At 39.7% G+C, this 20617-nt stretch overlaps 1 protein-coding gene across 3 annotated transcripts in view; it reads left to right on the top strand.

Moving 5' to 3' along the window:
- Nucleotides 1–2256: 2256 nt before the first annotated feature.
- Nucleotides 2257–20617, top strand: part of Gem2 (Gemin 2) — a 42441-nt gene continuing 24080 nt past the window's right edge. For 2 of the 3 annotated variants that reach the window (XM_071670596.1, XM_071670594.1), the window contains exons 1-5: nt 2257–2415; nt 7037–7185; nt 13912–13993; nt 17077–17220; nt 17809–17961. In XM_071670596.1, coding sequence (XP_071526697.1) covers nt 7058–7185; nt 13912–13993; nt 17077–17220; nt 17809–17961 — 507 coding nt within the window. In that variant the 5' untranslated portion in view covers nt 2257–2415; nt 7037–7057. The remainder of the gene's footprint in view (nt 2416–7036; nt 7186–13911; nt 13994–17076; nt 17221–17808; nt 17962–20617) is intronic. The other variant, XM_071670595.1, reaches the window with a different exon arrangement.

The following is a 20617-nucleotide window of genomic DNA, read 5'->3' on the forward strand; positions in this document are numbered from 1 at the left end:
ACTGAAGTGGTTATTCTTATTCCCGAAATTCAACCATCTCATAAGGAGTTCCTGAGTCTCCTGTGATGTGTCCTACATGTTATCCTCTTACTCCTGTCGCTGGCTTCTTCAACCCGTAGTCTCTTTTGACTTTCCCATCCGAAGAAAAAAGAACAAGTATGCGTATCCATGATATCCTATTTCCATAGTCCATGTCTGTCTGCACTCCACTATCCATGTATTTTGAAATTTTGATATCCATTTAAGTAAGATCAAAGCCCATGTGTCCCCCATCATGGTGACCCCTGCCTGTCCTGGTGGGAACTGTACTAAGCCCACTCACCATTACCATCTAGCTGCTACTCATGAAAACCCAAGTCCGCTTTTCTAATGAGGTATTCCCCCACTTCTAAAAACCCAACACCCTTCATAAGGACTCAGTATCTTCTCATAAGGCTCCAGTCCCCTCATGTCCAGCTAAAGCATGACATTCATTCAAATCTGTTCATTGCTCAGTCTTTAGTCTGACTGCTGCCATGATCAGTGTTCCACTGAGAATAACTTTATCTTAATCCCTGAAACTTTTGACGTTCATATGGTTGACATGTGATGACCTAACCTTGGGTGCTTTACTGGTAACTAATTTCGGACACTACAGGAGACAGTTGTACCCCAGGTACTAGTGTACTTCAGGTACTGTACAGATGGCTATTGTACCTAAGATAAATCATGTCTATATACATGAGGAATAAACTCTTAGAGAAACTGCAGAACAAAGAAAGGGCAGCAAAGGTTTGAAAACACTGCTGGGAACCATTCTGAATGTGTCATGATGATGGTGAAGGAACTTACTGAAAAAAAAAAATTCTTGTGATCCTTAAACCCTTGAGCATCAAACAACCCTTATATATGATGACATGACCCTTGACCTAACCTACAAGAACTAGGGTCATGCCAGTATATCTCAGGGTCGTATCATCGTCTTCAAGGACTTAAGTTAGAGTAAGAAAGTTGAGACCAGGAAATTGAGGATAAGACGTGGAAGTTGCTGGAACTACTACAAAGACCTTGCAGTTCCTGGCAGATGTTAAATCCAAACATAAACGGGAAAAGAGACGTTGTTAAGAATACGAGGAACTAGTTAATGGAATAAAATCGATATTCAGAAAAATACTTGAATGTAAGGTTAATGTGGAGGCTTTGGCTGGTGCAACAAAGAGGCCAACGCTGGTAAATTCTTGTAATGGTCATCTTGCTTGGAAAAGGAAAGAATAACATCAAAAGACAAAGATGCTTTAAAAGACCATCTGCAACATACATGTCAAACATTTAAAAAGAAAGTGTAAAACATTTTTTTTGTTTGTTATCTTAAGTTTGGGATCTCTATGGAGCCAAAACGAGGTGTTATTTGTGATATATCTAATGGCTATTCTCTTGAGCTTTATCATTACCCTAAGAGCCAGAGAAACCACAAGGTACAAGAATCTAACGCTACATGCAGGCATTTCAGTGGAGCACACTAGTGACAGTGAAACAACCATTTCAGTTTCACCATCTTCCTTAAAGACTGACATAAGTTTATAATAATGATTTTTCCCCTCGAGAAAGCGTGTAGATTAATTTCTTCGAACAAAATTCCCCTATCAGCTTTTTTGTTATGATAGATATCTTTTTATTCAAAACTGGCTTATGTACAATTCTTGCATTGAATTCTTGGATAATTCAATTGATATCAGTAATTGAATTCAACACGCTAGAAACTCAAAAGCTCTATGATCCCTGATATACAGTGTGTGCTTAGTTCGCACATACCACTTGTTTGGAATTATCTATCATTGTTTTTAGCGAATATATTTGTCGTCCCTCTTCCCCGCCCCTAGAAGTACATTTCGAGCACTTCCTGGATAAACTCATTACCCCATGTAATAGTAACAGGGGAAAGATTTACAGAATCTATGGAAGTTATTGATAACACTGGGAAGGTTATTGTAGTAGATATAAAGTATGATTTGCACTATCTATAAACATGTAGTGCTTACTAACAGTAGTCCAACAGGTAGATTTTATAAAATCATTCAAATACTGAGAGAAAATTTATGGAAATAAATCAGTGTAATAATTGAGAAAGAACAGAAGCCGTACAACACGGAGACAGAAGTCGCAATAACCTTTTTAAAAAATGGTAGTTCTGAATGTAAATGTATTGCTAGTAAATGTGTGCACGTTTTTCTGGACTGGTGAAGGTTCCGCCGCACGACGCTAGAGGGCAACACTACCGAACATCACAACCGCTACACCACAACCCAGCCTGAGTCACGCGTCTCTATTGGTTGTTTATAGAACTTGAGAGCAATAGAACAACAGCAGCGTACTAGCCGCGTTATTTATCGTGTATTAATTGAATTCTTCCATATTGCAGTTGAAATCAGCCTCCAGGTGAGTGTAAGATGACCACGGGTGACATTAACTGTTAGAACTTGATCATTGTTTATCCCAAAAAGAGAAAGGTGGGACACACTGTCAAGTTGCTACAACTACATTGCCGTGTCATAGGTGTACATGGTAGAGTCTTACTTCAGCTATTTAGTTGAATTTAGGACGTAGTGGCTTGGTTTTTGGGATCATGTCTGTAGCTGGAAGTCTTTGGGTAAAATCTTTTTGATCTGTTCATAGCAAGTCTTGGACTGATATGCGACTTATTAGTCGTTTTCCCTTGGTGTCTGATGGAAGGACAGTAGATCGCATGTATATTTTGACTGAAAAGCAAGGCAAATTTAGATTTTAGGGAAAGGTAGGAAAGGTTTTCGTGTTTCTTTTGATTTCTCGAGGTTTCACCTAGTATAACGCAAGGTTCTTTAAAAGGAGTATGAAACTGAGATGGACCTTAATTGTTTGTATTTGAAGTATACATGACCGCTGTGATATGAAGCATTACCGGTATAACCTATTCTTCAATACTAAGTAAAATGATATGATAGGGACTATTAATGAAGATCAGGGAAAACTTGGTGTGATTAACAGGTAAATGTTCAGCAAACATTTGCATTCGTGTCAACTTTGAATTGAATACTGACTTTGTGATTTACCATGAGGGTTTAGTGTTTAGAGAATACACTAATGATTGCAGAGTATTATTTAGAGCTAAACGTTATACTGGAAATATTAAAAATAAGACAGTTATGGTGTATCAAGTTAAATATAGGGTTAATTAAAGCAAAGGTAGGCAGTGCACTTGTAGAAGTATCAGTGGCGCTTATGAGAACCTCACCTAATGTCTCCCCCTCTTTTTTTAGTTAGCTGAGATGGCACAGGAAATAAAAAGAGTGTGTTTGAGAGAGCAGAAGAGGGTGTGTTGTCACCTAATGTCTCCACCTCTTTTTTAGTTAGCTGAGATGGCACAGGAAATAAAAAGTGTGTTTGAGAGAGCAGAAGAGGGTGTGTTGAAATGGTTTGGTGACATGGAGAGAATGAGTGAGGAAAGATTGACAGAGGATATATGTGTCAGAGGTGGAGGGAACGAGAAGAAGCAGGAGACCAGATTGGAGGTGGAAGGATGGATATTGTTGTCTAAGATTAAACCTCCTTACATCTCAGGAGGTGCGGGCCCTATGTTCTAGGGCAGCCCAACGGTGGTGAGGGACCTAAGCACTGGGCCAAGAGGGTTGGTTGGGCTTGTTATCCCACTTGGAGTGAAAAAGATTTTGAGTGATCGGGGCCTGAACATACAGAAGGGTAAGAGGTGTACAAGGAATAAAGTGAATTGGAATGATATGGTATACCAGAGTCCACATGCTGTCAATGGACTGAACCAGGGCATGTGAAGCATCTGGGGTAAACCATGGAAAGGTCGGTGGGGCCTGGATGTGGATAGGGAGCTGTGGTTTTGGTGCATTACACATGACAGCTAGAGACCGAGTGTGAATGAATGTGGCCTTTTTTTGTCTGTTTTCCTGGTGCTATCTTGCTGAAGCAAAGGTCAGTGATGCTGTTGCCTGTGGGGCAGGGTAGTGACAGAAATGGATGAAGGCAAACAAGTATGAAGAATATGTACATGTATATATATGTATATGTCTGTGTATGGGCATATATATATTTTATTTATATTTATTTTGCTTTGTCGCTGTCTCCCGCGTTAGCGAGGTAGCGCAAGGAAACAGACGAAAGAATGGCCCAACCCACCTACATACACATGTATATACATACACGTCCACACATGCAAATATACATACCAATACATCTCAGCGTATACATATATATACACACACAGACATATACATATATACACATGTACATAATTCATACTGTCTGCCTTTATTCATTCCCATCGCCACCTCGCCACACGAAATAACAACCCCCTCCCCCTTCATGTGTGCGAGGTAGCACTAGGAAAAGACAACAAAGGCCCCATTCGTTTACACTCAGTCTCTAGCTGTCATGTAATAACGCACCAAAACCACAGCTCCCTTTCCACATCCAGGCCCCACAGAACTTTCCATGGTTTACCCCAGATGCTTCACATGCCCTGGTTCAATCCATTGACAGCACGTCGACCCCGGTATACCACAACGTTCCAATTCACTCTATTCCTTGCATGCCTTTCACCCTCCTGCATGTTCAGGCCTCGATCACTCAAATTCTTTTTCACTCCATCTTTCCACCTCCAATTTGGTCTCCCATTTCTCCTCATTCCCTCCACGTCTGACACATATATCCTCTTTGTCAGTCTTTCCTCACTCATTCTCTCCATGTGACCAAACCATTTCAAAACACCCTCTTCTGCTCTCTCAACCACACACTTTTTATTACCACACATCTCTCTTACCCTATTATTACTTACTCGATCAAACCACCTCACACCACATATTGTCTAAACATCTCATTCCAGCACATCCACCCTCCTGCGCACAACTCTATCCATAGCCCATGCCTCGCAACCATACAACATTGTTGGAACCACTATTCCTTCAAACATACCCATTTTTGCTTTACGAGATAATGTCCTTGACTTCCACACATTCTTCAAGGCTTCCAGAATTTTCGCCCCCTCCCCCACCCTATGATTCACTTCCGCTTCCATGGCTCCATCCACTGCCAAATCCACTCCCAGATATCTAAAACACTTCACTTCCTCCAGTTTTTCTCCATTCAAACTTACCTCCCAATTGACTTGACCCTCAACCCTACTGTACCTAATAACCTTGCTCTTATTCACATTTACTCTCAACTTTCTTCTTTCACACTTTTTACTAGACTTGGTCACCAGCTTCTGCAGTTTCTCACATGAATCAGCCACCAGCGCTGTATCATCAGTGAACAACAACTGACTCACTTCCCAAGCTCTCTCATCCACAACAGACTGCATACTTGCCCCTCTTTCCAAAACTCTTGCATTCACCTCCCTAACAACCCCGTCCATAAACAAATTAAACAACCATGGAGACATCACACACCCCTGCCGCAAACCTACATTCACTGAGAACCAATCACTTTCCTCTCTTCCTACACGTACACATGCCTTACATCCTCGATAAAAACTTTTCACTGCTTCTAACAACTTTCCTCCCACACCATATATTCTTAATACCTTCCACAGAGCATCTCTATCAACTCTATCATATGCCTTCTCCAGATATATATATATATATATATATATATATATATATATATATATATATATATATATATATATATATATATATAGATATATATATATATATATATGACTGCCTCAACCAGGATTTGAGCCTATGCTCTCAATCTTGGGCAGCCTGTGAATGCATCGTAGTCAAGAATTTTAACTGCTACATCATTATTTACTTCAATTTTCAATAATGTAGTCAAAATATACTTTGGTGGTCACTCTTGAAAAATTCGCTGCTGAAAATTCGCTACCCACTGAATGTCAACAAACGTATGACAGTTAGTGGCTATGCGATCCTATGTAGATGTGTATAGTGTTGATATATTAACATGATCATTTTGGTTATTCAGTGAAGCTTTTATAGGTTCTCTTGATGTTTTATAAGTGAATTAGGTACTTTTACATTTATTCCACATATTTATTGAGTTATTTATCCTTTCATTGCTATTGCCTTTGTCATTATGAAGTGGCCCTTTATCTAGCATGCTGGCCACATAGTCTGTAAGCTACATACCCAGCATAATGGCTACCTACTCAATGATAGAATTGCTGGCCAGAAACCCGGAAAGTATTTATTAATGCTATATGTGCATATATACATACTTGCATAAATGGTAATTTGTTCATAGTGTGGTATTACAAAAATATCCTCCTTTCAATACTTATAGTTCAGAGGTGTTTTCATTATTGATTACAAATAAAATGTCAAGTAATAATGAGTTGCACAGGAATTGACAAAAAACTATTGAGGCAAAAGGATTATGATTTAAACTATAGTTTAACCATATTTGTCCAAAATTGATCTGAATCATATGTTAAGGCAGTTTGGGTTAGAAAGGACATTTTGTTTTGCAAATGAAAAGCAGTGTTGCTTGGATTTTGCCTGGCTTAAGGCAGACCATGTCACCCTTTAGCAAATTTATAGACTCCAGAGAGATCACCCTCTGTTGTTTTAAGCATGTATATTTTGACATTTTAATAAGTTTAAAATTATTTTTGTCTCCCAACAGTTTATTAAATTTTTCATGGATTTAGCAGTGTATGGCATTTGTGAAACAACATACAAGAGGGTAATGTTTATTGAAAACTGGGTGTACTAGCCTTTTTTTTTTTTAGTATATTTCTTAGATGCCTAGAAAAATGCAATACAAATAAGTTTTACTGTAAAGTCCTGGGCTGTTTGGGCAAACCCAGTCGTTAAGTTTATACTCAGCAGTACAACAATTTTTTAAGTTAGTTGCTTTTTCCCTATTAATTGGTGAGCTGATGAACAAAAATTATAGGAACTCAACATTGATAATTTAGAAAGTACTGTAAGGTATATTTCATACCGTGTAATTTTTTTCCTCATAATTTTTGTTGAAAAATTACATTTTCACATTTAGTTGATAATTGCTTCTGTGGTTGTCTTAACAGAATCAAGGAATATTAGTAGAGATGGCAAGTGACAGTGACAGTTCAGATGATACCCTCATGTCTCAAGCTCTGCCAACAACTAAAATTCCAGACAACTTTGATCCATCATTTCCTCCAGCTTCTGCAGAGGAGTACCTCCAACATGTGGTGTAAGTATCACAAAGCAAATGAGGGAATCTGACCATGATGCTTTTTCCATTACACCTAAAGATTCATATGAGAAGAATATGTCATAGAGATTTGCAATAGGTAAGAATAGCAGTAACATTTCATTGGATGTAATACATTAGTGATATACTGCATCAGTTATGGACAATGCCGTCTGTAGAAGCTCAGAAGCCTGCCATATTTTTATGAAGTTCTGGAGGGTCTTTGGTTCTTTAAGCCTGTCTAGTACAAATAAGCAGATGGGAAGGGGGAGTCAAGTGATTTTTAAGGTGAGGGAAGGTCATCAAATTCAAATTGAATCCACAGAATTGTTGCCATTCTAAAGTCTTTAGATAATTGCAATTGCTCATTTTGAGAATATCAGAACAAGAAGTTACTGTAAACTGATGATATGAAGTGAAAAGGGAAGTTTATCAAAGAAATATAATATGTTAGCATAACTTTGAATTGAAAAGAGAAGTAAAGTAACTTGTAACTGTTGGGCAACAACACCAGCTAGTCTCCTAGTATTTATTTCTTAATAGGTACTATAGGACTCCAGAACTTTTAAGTAAATTTATTTAGACAGGAAAGGGAACAAAAACAGACAGTTGTGCCTAGATCTATAAGGAAGAGCATTTCATGAAGCAGGGAAATAAAAGCTATGGAAAATTTATTTGTTTAAAGTACCCAAGGGCTCTTTTAAGAATGAGTGTTGGTGATACCCAAGATTTCTTTCTAAGTAAGAGTCCTAGTGTTATCCAAGACCTCTTTCTAAGAAATAGTCCTAGTGTTACCCAAGACCTCTTTCTAAGAAAGAGTCTCAGTCTAACCGATGACCTCATTTGAAGAAAGCCCTGGTGTTACCTAAGACCTCTTGCTAAGAAAGATTCTGAGTGTTACTAAAGCCCTCTTTCTAAGAAGAGTCATGGTTTTACCCAGGACCTTTTCATAAGAAAGAGTCCTGGTGTTACCCAGGACCTCTTTCCAGAGGCTCCTGCAGCTCAAAGGTGTGGTACTTACAGTAAAAGAAAGGTGACTGCATTCAGATTGAGAAGCTTTTGATGAGACTGTACTCCCAATGATACTGCCTCGCAAAAAGTGACTTTGCATTCATGGTGTAACACCCTACAGGCAGAGTCTGTTAAAACCTAAATGAAGAATTAAAATTAGTTGCTGTTATTGAGAAACAGGTTCAGAAGTTAATATGGTTGAAGGAGGAAATAATGTAGGTGAGAAATCAAATCAGAGAGCGGAAGTTTCATGATATGGTACGGGAAATTAGGATTCTGAAACATACAGTCAGAGAGCTTGAACAGAGAATCAGATCTGGTAAAGAAATTCAGGTATGCATTATGTAACCAGAGGAAAATAGAGAAAGTATTGTGAAGTGAAAAAGGGGAGAAGGGTCTGTATGGTTGTCCTGAAGACTTTTAGAGAAAAAGCTGGTTCTGGGGTTATTCAATAGACTCAGAGTACAAGTTCAAGCTGTGGAACAGAGATGAGGGGATATTCCATCATTTGTATGCAGGGAAATAATTAAAGTTGTAAAAAGAATATGATCTGTTAGAGATGAAACAACCAAGAAAATGTATGGCCTGGTTGATGGTCGGTTTAGAAAAGTACAGATTATACTGGATCAACATTTGTTAGCTTAAACAATGGAAGACTTGGGGTTTACAAGGAGTGTGTGATATTACAGTTAAAGGGGTTGGTATGAGAGGAAGACCATTAGTGACATGGGCAAATAGTGTAACAGTACTGGAGAGAGAAAAATGATGGAAGAATGTGTTGAATGGTGTATGCAAGGAAGGCATATAAGGACAGGAATACATGGAGATGCTTTTTCCTTGGCCACCCCTTGATAGGAGTTCCCAGAGGGAATGGGCATCAGAGATATGGATAGATAGATAGAAAATGAGAGTTGGGGTGAGAGAGTATCATTAAATTTTAGGAAGAATAAAAAGATGTTTTGGAAGGAGGTAAATAGAGTGCATAAGACAAGGGAGCAAATGGGAACTTCAGTGAAGGGGGCTAATGGGGAGGTGATAACAAGTAGTGGTGATGTGAGAAGGAGATGGAGCGAGTATTTTAAAGGTTTGTTGAATGTGTTTGATGATAGAGTGGCAGATATAGGGTGTTTTGGTCGAGGTGATGTGCAAAGTGAGAGGGTTAGGGAAAATGATTTGGTAAACAGAGAAGAGGTAGTAAAAGGTGTGGGAGATGAAAGCTGGCAAGGCAGCAGGTTTGGATGGTATTGCAGTGGAATTTATTAAAAAAGGGGGTGACTGTATTGTTGACTGGTTGGTAAGGTTACTTAATGTATGTATGATTCATGGTGAGATGCCTGAGGATTGGCAGAATGCTTGCATAGTGCCATTGTACAAAGGGGTTAAGAGTGAGTGCTCAAATTATAGAGGTATAAGTTTGTTGAGTATTCCTGGTAAATTATATGGGAGGGTATTGATTGAGAGGGTGAAGGCATGTACAGAGCATCAGATTGGGGAAGAGCAGTGTTGTTTCAGAAGTGGTAGAGGATGTGTGGATCAGGTGTTTGCTTTGAGGAATGTATGTGAGAAATACTTAGAAAAGCAAATGGATTTGTATGTAGCATTTATGGATCTGGAGAAGGCATATGATAGAGTTGATAGAGATGCTCTGTGGAAGGTATTAAGAATATATGGTATGGGAGGCAAGTTGTTAGATGCAGTGAAAAGTTTTTATCGAGAATGTAAGGCATGTGTACCTGTAGGAAGAGAGGAAAGTGATTGGTTCTCAGTGAATGTAGGTTTGCAGCAGGGGTGTGTGATGTCTCCATGATTGTTTAATTTGTTTATGGATGGGGTTGTTAGGGAGGTGAATGCAAGAGTTTTGGAAAGAGGGGCAAGTATGCAGTCTGTTGTGGATGAGAGAGCTTGGGAAGTGAGTCAGTTGTTGTTCGCTGATGGTACAGCGCTGGTGGCTGATTCATGTGAGAAACTGCAGAAGCTGGTGACTGAGTTTGGTCAAGTGTGTGAAAGAAGAAAGTTAAGAGTAAATGTGAATAAGAGCAAGGTTATTAGGTACAGTAGGGTTGAGGGTCAAGTCATTTGGGAGGTAAGTTTGAATGGAGAAAAACTGGAGGAAGTAAAGTGTTTTAGATATCTGGGAGTGGATTTGGCAGCAGATGGAACCATGGAAGCGGAAGTGAATCATAGGGTGGGGGAGGGGGCGAAAATTCTGGGAGCCTTGAAGAATGTTTGGAAGTCTAGAACATTATCTCGGAAAGCAAAAATGGGTATGTTTGAAAGAATTGTGGTTCCAACAATGATGTATGGTTGCGAGGCGTGGGCTATGGATAGAGTTGTGCGCAGGAGGGTGGATGTGCGGGAAATGAGATGTTTGAGGACAATATGTGGTATGAGGTGGTTTGATCGAGTAAGTAATGTAAGGGTAAGAGAGATGTGTGGAAAGAAAAAGAGTGTGGTTGAGAGAGCAGAAGAGGGTGTTTTGAAATGGTTTGGTCACATGGAGAGAATGAGTGAGGAAAGGTTGACCAAGAGGATATATGTGTCAGAGGTGGAGGGAACGAGGAGAAGTGGGAGACCAAATTGGAGGTGGAAAGATGGAATGAAAAAGATTTTGAGTGATCGGGGCCTAAACATGCAGGAGGGTGAAAGGCGTGCAAGGAATAGAGTGAATTGGAACGATGTGGTATACTGGGGGTCGACGTGCTGTCAATGGATTGAACCAGGGCATGTGAAGTGTCTGGAGTAAACCATGGAAAGTTCTGTGGGGCCTGGATGTGGAAAGGGAGCTGTGGTTTCGGTGCATTATTGCATGACAGCTAGAGACTGAGTGTAAATGAATGGGGCCTTTGTCTTTTCCTAGCGCTACCTCGCACACATGAGGGGGAAGGGGGTTGTTATTCCATGTGTGGCGGGGTGGCGATAGGAATAAATAAAGGCAGACAGTATGAATTGTGTACATGTGTATATATGTATATGTCTGTGTGTGTATATATATATGTACATTGAGATGTATAGGTATGTATATTTGCGTGTGTGGATGTGTATGTATATACATGTGTATATGGGTGGGTTGGGCCATTCTTTCGTCTGTTTCCTTGCACTACCTCACTAACACTGGAGACAGCGACAAAGCAAAATAAAATAAATTAGATAGAAAAGGGAGGTATTAGAAACAGTAGGAGATATGGAAGTCGGTAATTCAGCAATAAAGAATTTAGCTGAAAAGTGGATGGCATCAAAATTGGAAAAATTAGCAAAGCCTGAGGCAAGTAAACACAATATGCTGATTGTTTTTGCATTGGAAGATCATGCACCTGAGAAAGAGACTTCTAATTCTGTTTCCTCAAAATAAATGACCTGTGTTGTGATAACCCATGCCACTCCCCTCAGCTTGCTGCTAGTTTCTGTAGTCTCCCTGTTTTCACAATCTCTTTGGACAGCCCACTGTAAAAATTACAAAAGAAATAAACCATATTTTCATTAATCCATAGTAAAAACTCCTTTATAAACTCAAGATAGCACTCAAAGCAAGCAAAAAGACCTGCAGGAGACATCTTTGTAAATATCATTCATCTCACACTTAGAAAGTGCACAGCAGAGTCACATATATGACCAAGGTCAGGATGTTGAATACCACAAAGTCACCGAGGGGAAAGTAACTGAAATACTCTGTGATAGACAAAAGACTGATATTTACACAATGCCACCCGCATCATTTTTGAAAGCAGGTGTCCTTATGTGTATCATCTGAGGTGTATGGGAAAAATTGAGATAGTCTGTATGTACAGCATGTAGTGAAAGGGTTGACAGCACATGCATATGAACAGCATCACCGTCTGCCACTTCAGATTTCCCTCTATCACTTGTCTATAACTTTCTCCCTGGGGATGTTTTTCATTAAACATACAGTGCAACTTTTCATACGTAGAGTGTACAACCATTTCATATCATCTTGTCTCCTATTAATTGTAAAGTAAGTAAGTCTCTCTCTCTCTCTCTCTCTCTCTCTCTCTCTCTCTCTCTCTCTCTCTCTCGTTTCATTTCATCACCATGAATGAGTTACATTTTTAGTAATCACAGTCTGTAGATGATTTGTTGCTAACATTGAGCACTCCTTCTCTGTTATCACTGCAGCTATCCAAAGTAGTTCATCTTTTGTTAGGAGTCTTTCGTCGTCTTCTTGCTGCCTTTGGATGATCTTATGTATTTTATTTATAATAACTCCAGGACTCCTAAGAAGAGGTCTTAGTGTTGCCCAGGATCTTTCCAGAGGCTCCTGCAGCCAAGCACTACTTCCAGTAGCAAGGAAATGATGGACTCCTTTGGAGTAAGAAGGTCTGTGACAAGGCTGTACTCCCAATAATTCAGCCTTACCATAAGTGACTTTTCTCACTCAATGTACCTTCATCCCATCGGAGTCCAGTAACACCTCTTTTGATAATCAGGTAATACATAGACTAAGTTGATTCATCATATGAGACCACATTCACCATTCACAAACTGATAAACACTTAAACAGTGGGCATGGTCTCAGACAGCACACAGAAAGGTGTATCACTACGAGTATATTCGCCTTGTCCAACACTAAGTGAGCATCCAGAGAGAGTTTGAATGATTTGTTTGACAGAAGTGATGTTTGCTTCTTTTTATTGAGCTTGCTTTGTGTCTGTTTTTTCCCATACACAGGCATCATGTTGATGTTTAGAAATTTAAGTATACTTAAAAGTGTTACACCTGTCTTACTAATGTTCTTGATGAAGGAGATTGGCTGGCAAGTGTGGGGAGGATATTGAGGGGTTTGTGTATTTATACTGAACTCTGCTTTAATTTCATACACACTTCTCCATGCAAATGCATGGTGTTGTTAGTGAATAACACTGATTTAAGTAGAAGTGTTCCATCTTTCACACTGCAAACAAGCTTGAGAACATTGAATGGCTGGCGTATTTGGGAGGGTCTTCTAGCTCTTTGCATTTCAAGTGTTACGAAAACCATCTGTTAGCTCCATGATTTCACGAAAAGAAATTGGGCTTCATTGTTACTTAATTTCCAGCCCTGGAGTTCACCTGTTATGGAGACTTTTGCCATGGCCACCCCCTTGAGGGAGGTCCCATAGGGAACAGGTGTCAGAGATAAAAGATAGATAATTACTTACTTTCCTCCACAGGTGCAAGGTCGGTGAGGATGCCTCTCTTGCAGGCCTCTCTCCTTCATGCATAATTCCACAAAAATCTCTTAAAGTTGCATATCTTCACATTTCTCTTGCTATTCCTCTATTTACTCCCTAACTGATAAGTAAAGTAAATTTTTCTCCAGGTTAGTAACTTAGGTCAGCAAACAGTCTGCATATTTTTCAAAGGGTCCCATGCATGCACAACCTTTGGCTGAATGGTGGTTCTAAGGGTACTGAGGAGAGCAGAGTTTTTCCCATCACTTTCCAAGTGAATGAAGAAACCTTTATAAGCTACTTTTGTTATGATAAGTGGCAGGAAAAGTAAGCACATCAATTGTTGTAGCTGCCATTCTGTAAGAGCACATCAGTCATTGTCAGCTGCCATTTCAAGATGACATTCTAAGATTAGGTTAATATTTCATAGTTTTTTATTACTCCCATCTTGGAAATTTGACATTATTATTTTTTGTGTAAGTTTGTAAATGCACTGATAGATTGACTTTTATAATGATATTTAAGGCAGTTTTTCTGTATCTTTCGAACAGATGGGAGGCCAGGAATTGCCAAGAAGTTGTAACAGTTAATGTGGACAGGCAGAAACTTAAGAAACCAGGGAATATCATTAAGGTTAGTTGGGTACCTATTTCTTTATCTGTCTTTAGGGTGTATGCAAGGGTCTTAAAGCAAGTGGTAGTTCTGCAGTATGCTGCATTTGGGGAGGGCATGGGAAGTGAATCAATTACTGTTTGCAGATGACATGGATCTGATGGGAGACTCCAGAGAAATGCCAGAAGCTGGTGACAGTAAACTCAGTCACCAGCCTCAGGCTCGTAATGCCCCATCTCCTGAACATTCTCACCTATCATACAATTATTTAATTTTTTGTATGCTATCTGGATTTACCATTTTGTCATTCATTTAATTAGTTCATTCATGAATTGTATAATTTACAAATACCTCACATCTTTCTTATCAAGTTGCTTGATTAATTTCATATGTCCTCTATTTGTTTTATCCCAACATCTCTCAAAGAGGTGTTTTTTCTGTAAGTGTCATCAGTCTGTTTGAAAAATTTAAAGGTTATTATCAGGACACCCCACACTCTTTTCACTTTCAAGGCAGGCAATTTAAGGTTTCTTACTTTTCCCTGTAACACCCCTGTAACTCATCACTTAATTCCAGTATCATCTGTATTACTTTCCTGTGGACCTCTCCTGTTAGTTTATTATGTTTCTTTAGGTGTGCAGACCAAAATTTAGAAGATTAATCTAGTTTTGTCCTTGTGTAAGATGTGAACAGCTTGCTGAATGTTTCCATATCAACAAACTTAAATGCAATACTGATAATTAATCTCACACACTTGGTTTGTTCAGGTGGGACTCTGACAAGAAGTTGGGGATGATCTCAAGTCTTTCTCATACACAAATTCCAGCAGCTTATTTTCTACTTGATGATAATCATATCAAGGCCTTCTTTTGGCAAAACCTATCTTCATTACTTTGCATACATTTATATGGGTTGAATTTTGTCAGCCATGTACTAAACCAACTTTGGAGACTGTTTAGGTCCATCCACTCATTTCATTTACCTCATAACCTTTGCATCATCTGCGAACATATTTACATAGTTCATATCATCTGGCAAGTCATTTACTTTGAATAGTAGAAGTAATGGTCTCAAGACAGAACACTAATAGTAATCTGTAGGTAACCTCATTTTGAGAAGGCTCTTTTGAGATGTCATTTTTACCTACCTTATCTATCCATCGAAAGAGTCTTCCTTTTCCTATGGTGATACATCTTCTTATGAGTCACTCTTGCAGTATAGTTTTAGATGCTTTCTAGCAGTCTAGATACAAACAGTTTGCATAGCTTTCCCTTTTGTTTAAGAGAACTAGTTCCCTCTTAGAAATATAAGAGGTTCTTACACATGACCTCTTTTCTCTGAAACCATGTTCTCACTCCTCTAGGTAATGTCTCATATGTGGAAAGACATCCCTTTGTTATTTATTACCTTTTCCAGAACCTAACAGACCACATTTAACAGTGAGGCCAGTTTGTAATTCAGTGCCTCTTCCCAGTTTGCTTTTTTCAACTCTAAGGGCACTTTTCTTCTTTCCAATGACATTTTGAACAGCATTTCAAGAGGTTTGCATATTATATCAGCATCTATCTTCAGTACATGGTGAATGTTCTTTGAGACCATAGGCCTTATATAGGTCAAGATCATTTAGTATTCTCTCAGTATCTAATATATATCCTGGTGTTTTCTACAGCCTTCTCTCTACTTCATCTCTTCTGTGTTGGGGCTGTTGTTTCATTCACCATAAAAACACTTTTAAACTTAGTTATACGGCTCCCCTACAACTCTTCCCTCAGAATCCCTTAACAAGATTAGTAGCTCTTTATCTGAAGATTTCTTTCTGATGGATTTATGAAAGAGTTTTGGATTTTGTCCCGACTTACCTACAGAATTCTTTTCAAAGTTTCTTTGTTCCTTCCTTGTTTTTTTTTTTTTTTTTTTTTTTTTTTTATACTTTGTCGCTGTCTCTCGCGTTTGCGAGGTAGCGCAAGGAAACAGACGAAAGAAATGGCCCAACCCCCCCCCATACACATGTACATACACACGTCCACACACGCAAATATACATACCTACACAGCTTTCCATGGTTTACCCCAGACGCTTCACATGCCTTGATTCACTCCACTGACAGCACGTCAACCCCTGTATACCACATCGCTCCAATTCACTCTATTCCTTGCCCTCCTTTCACCCTCCTGCATGTTCAGGCCCCGATCACACAAAATCTTTTTCACTCCATCTTTCCACCTCCAATTTGGTCTCCCTCTTCTCCTCGTTCCCTCCACCTCCGACACATATATCCTCTTGGTCAATCTTTCCTCACTCATTCTCTCCATGTGCCCAAACCATTTCAAAACACCCTCTTCTGCTCTCTCAACCACGCTCTTTTTATTTCCACACATCTCTCTTACCCTTACGTTACTTACTCGATCAAACCACCTCACACCACACATTGTCCTCAAACATCTCATTTCCAGCACATCCATCCTCCTGCGCACAACTCTATCCATAGCCCACGCCTCGCAACCATACAACATTGTTGGAACCACTATTCCTTCAAACATACCCATTTTTGCTTTCCAAGATAATGTTCTCGACTTCCACACATTTTTCAAGGCTCCCAAAATTTTCGCCCCCTCCCCCACCCTATGATCCACTTCCGCTTCCATGGTTCCATCCGCTGACAGATCCACTCCCAGATATCTAAAACACTTCACTTCCTCCAGTTTTTCTCCATTCAAACTCACCTCCCAATTGACTTGACCCTCAACCCTACTGTACCTAATAACCTTGCTCTTATTCACATTTACTCTTAACTTTCTTCTTCCACACACTTTACCAAACTCAGTCACCAGCTTCTGCAGTTTCTCACATGAATCCTTCCTTGTTATCTTGCAGTTATCTCATTGCAAATGCTGGCTGGCTGGAGTGCCACTGCATAGTTTGAAACTCCTTTTCTTTTTTAATCTTTTATTAAACCATTCCTTCCCCTTAACATTCTCTCTGTATCTGTTATGTGGTTTCCCTCATATGTACTCTTGCAAATTTTTCATAATGTCTCATACAATATCTGATTCTCCCTCATGTAATTTTGGCATTTGAGACCACCAACAAACCTTATATTTCAGAAACTGGTTAAAGCCACAGCTCCACAGGGGTATGCACCATCCTCTGAAACCCAGCAGGAACTTTTAGCAGCATTTTCCAAACTCCGATCACAAATCACAAATTTGCGAACTTCAAAGCAGATTCCCCCATCTCCTGTTCCTTTGGTAAGGTGCTCCTTGGGTAATTGAGAATTTTTTGGTCTCGTGATGGAAGCATAACAACATAGATAAGAAGAACCTGTTTGAATTTAGTGACAAATTATTGATGTGCTGTTGGTAAGAAAAATTTGATTCATGGAACATTTTCATGTTGTCCATGGAAAACTCAAAATGAATTCAAATAAATACTCATTGCAGCATAGTTCTAACATGTTGGAGGGGCGGGGTTTGGCTTGTTTCCTCCCTCTCAGAGAAACCACGTCAGGTCTTTCATTAATTGAGTGCTGTTGCTTTTTTTCAGTTATTTAAGTCTGCATGGTTGTTTTGTATTACCACTGATATTATCTCTGGTAATATACACCTGAATGGACAATGTACACACTTAGCACATAAATTGGATTATCCCGAAAGTAGGTCTGTGTAGGACTTGAACCTATTATTTCAAAATTTGCAGTTGGGCACTGTTAGTGACATTAATGATGCATATATTGAATATTTAGTTTTTTCATTATCAAGTGAGTAAGACATCTTTTTTTTCCTTATGATTAATGTTTCATCAATTCCATTTGGTGGTTTCTATGTTTTATCCAATAGCCACGTATCAAAGATCGTGAGGAGTGGTGTAAGCTGTGTTTTGGCAATAGTTTCCAGTTGGCCTTATTGAAGCATTCCAGTAATGATGCAGCCAAACCCCCACTGGTGGAGGGTCAGCAACCACTTCTTAGTATTGTCCTTAATATTAAACAGGTTGGTTAATTAGTGTGATCATGTTATCTAAGTAGTTAACAAAATTTTATTTGTCCCATCCTGCTTGGAATGGGGCTAAAAAGCCTTTCACCCTCCTGCATGTTCAGGCCCCGATCACTCAAAATCTTTTTCACTCCATCCTTCCACCTCCAGTTTAGTCTCCCACTTCTCGTTCCCTCCACCTCTGACACATATATCCTCCTTGTCAATCTTTCCTCACTCATTCTCTCCAAGTGACCAAACCATTTCAAAACACCCTCTTCTGCTCTCTCAGCCACACTTTTTATTACCACACATCTCTCTTACCCTTTCATTACTTAATCAAACCACCTCACACCACATATTGTCCTCAAACATCTCATTTCCAACACATCCACCCTCCTCCGCACAACTCTACCTATAGCCCACACCTCGCAACCATGCAACATTGTTGGAACCACTATTCCTTCAAACATACCCATTTTTGCTTTCCGAGATAATGTTCTCGCCTTCCCGCCTTCCACACATTTTTCAACATTCCCAGAACTTTTGCCTTCTCCTCCACCCTCTGACCCACTTCGGCTTCCATGGTTCCATCCACTGCCAAATCCACTCTCAGGTATCTAAAACACTTCACTTCCTCCAGTTTTTCTCCATTTAAACTTACCTCCCAATTGACTTGCCCTCAACCCTACTGTACCAAATAACCTTGCTGTTATTCACATTTACTCTCAGCTTTCTTCTTTCACACACTTTACCAAACTCAGTCACCAGCTTCTGCAATTTCTCACCCGAATCAGCTACCAGCACTGTATCATCAGCGAACAACAACTGACTCACTTCCCAAGCTCTCTCATCCACAACAGACTGCATACCTGCCCCTCTCCCCAAAGCTCTTGCATTCACCTCCCTAACAACCCCATCTATAAACAAATTAAACAACCTTGGAGACATCACATACCCCTGCCGCAAACCGACATTCACTGAGAACCAATTGCTTTCCTCTCTTCCTACTCATGCACATGCCTTACATCCTTGATAAAAACTTTTCACTGCTTCTAACAACTTGCCTCCCACACCATATATTCTTAATACCTTCCACAGAGCAACTCTAGCATATGTCTTGTCCAGATCCATAAATGCTACATTTGTTTTTCTATGTATTTCTCACATACATTCTTCAAAGCAAACACCTGATCCACACATCCTCTACCACTTCTGAAACCACACTGCTCTTCCCCAATCTGATGCTCTGTACATGCATTCACCCTCTCAATCACTCAATATATATTCACTCAATATATATATATATATATATATATATATATATATCCTCGATAAAAACTTTTCACTGCTTCTAACAACTTTCCTCCCACACCATATATTCTTAATACCTTCCACAGAGCATCTCTATCAACTCTATCATATGCCTTCTCCAGATCCATAAATGCTACATACAAATCCATTTGCTTTTCTAAGTATTTCTCACATACATTCTTCAAAGCAAACACCTGATCCACACATCCTCTACCACTTCTGAAACCACACTGCTCTTCCCCAATCTGATGCTCTGTACATGCCTTCACCCTCTCAATCAATACCCTCCCATATAATTTACCAGGAATACTCAACAAACTTATACCTCTGTAATTTGAGCACTCACTCTTATCCCCTTTGCCTTTGTACAAAGGCACTATGCACGCATTCCGCCAATCCTCAGGCACCTCACCATGAGTCATACATACATTAAATAACCTTACCAACCAGTCAACAATACAGTCACCCCCTTTTTTAATAAATTCCACTGCAATACCATCCAAACCTGCTGCCTTGCCGGCTTTCATCTTCCGCAAAGCTTTCACTACCTCTTCTCTGTTTACCAAATCATTTTCCCTAACCCTCTCACTTTGCACACCACCTCGACCAAAACACCCTATATCTGCCTCTCTATCATCAAACACATATAAAAAATATATCTATATATATTTTTTTTTTTTTTTTTTTGCTTTGTCGCTGTCTCCCGCGTTTGCGAGGTAGCGCAAGGAAACAGACGAAAGAAATGGCCCAACCCACCCCCATACACATGTATATACATACGTCCACACACGCAAATATACATACCTACACAGCTTTCCATGGTTTACCCCAGACGCTTCACATGCCTTGATTCAATCCACTGACAGCACGTCAACCCCGGTATACCACATCGCTCCAGTTCACTCTATTCCTTGCCCTCCTTTCACCCTCCTGCATGTTCAGGCCCCGATCACACAAAATCTTATTCACTCCATTTTTCCACCTCCAATTAGGTCTCCCACTTCTCCTCGTTCCCTCCACCTCCGACACATATATCCTCTTGGTCAATCTTTCCTCACTCATTCTCTCCATGTGCCCAAACCATTTCAAAACACCCTCTTCTGCTCTCTCAACCACGCTCTTTTTATTTCCACACATCTCTCTTACCCTTACGTTACTTACTCGATCAAACCACCTCACACCACACATTGTCCTCAAACATCTCATTTCCAGCACATCTACCCTCCTGCGCACAACTCTATCCATAGCCCACGCCTCGCAACCATACAACATTGTTGGAACCACTATTCCTTCAAACATACCCATTTTTGCTTTCCGAGATAAGTATCTTGACTTCCACACATTCTTCAAGGCTCCCAGG

The sequence above is a fragment of the Panulirus ornatus genome, chromosome 15, assembly GCF_036320965.1.
Source record: "Panulirus ornatus isolate Po-2019 chromosome 15, ASM3632096v1, whole genome shotgun sequence".
Taxonomy (NCBI): Eukaryota; Metazoa; Arthropoda; class Malacostraca; order Decapoda; family Palinuridae; genus Panulirus; species Panulirus ornatus.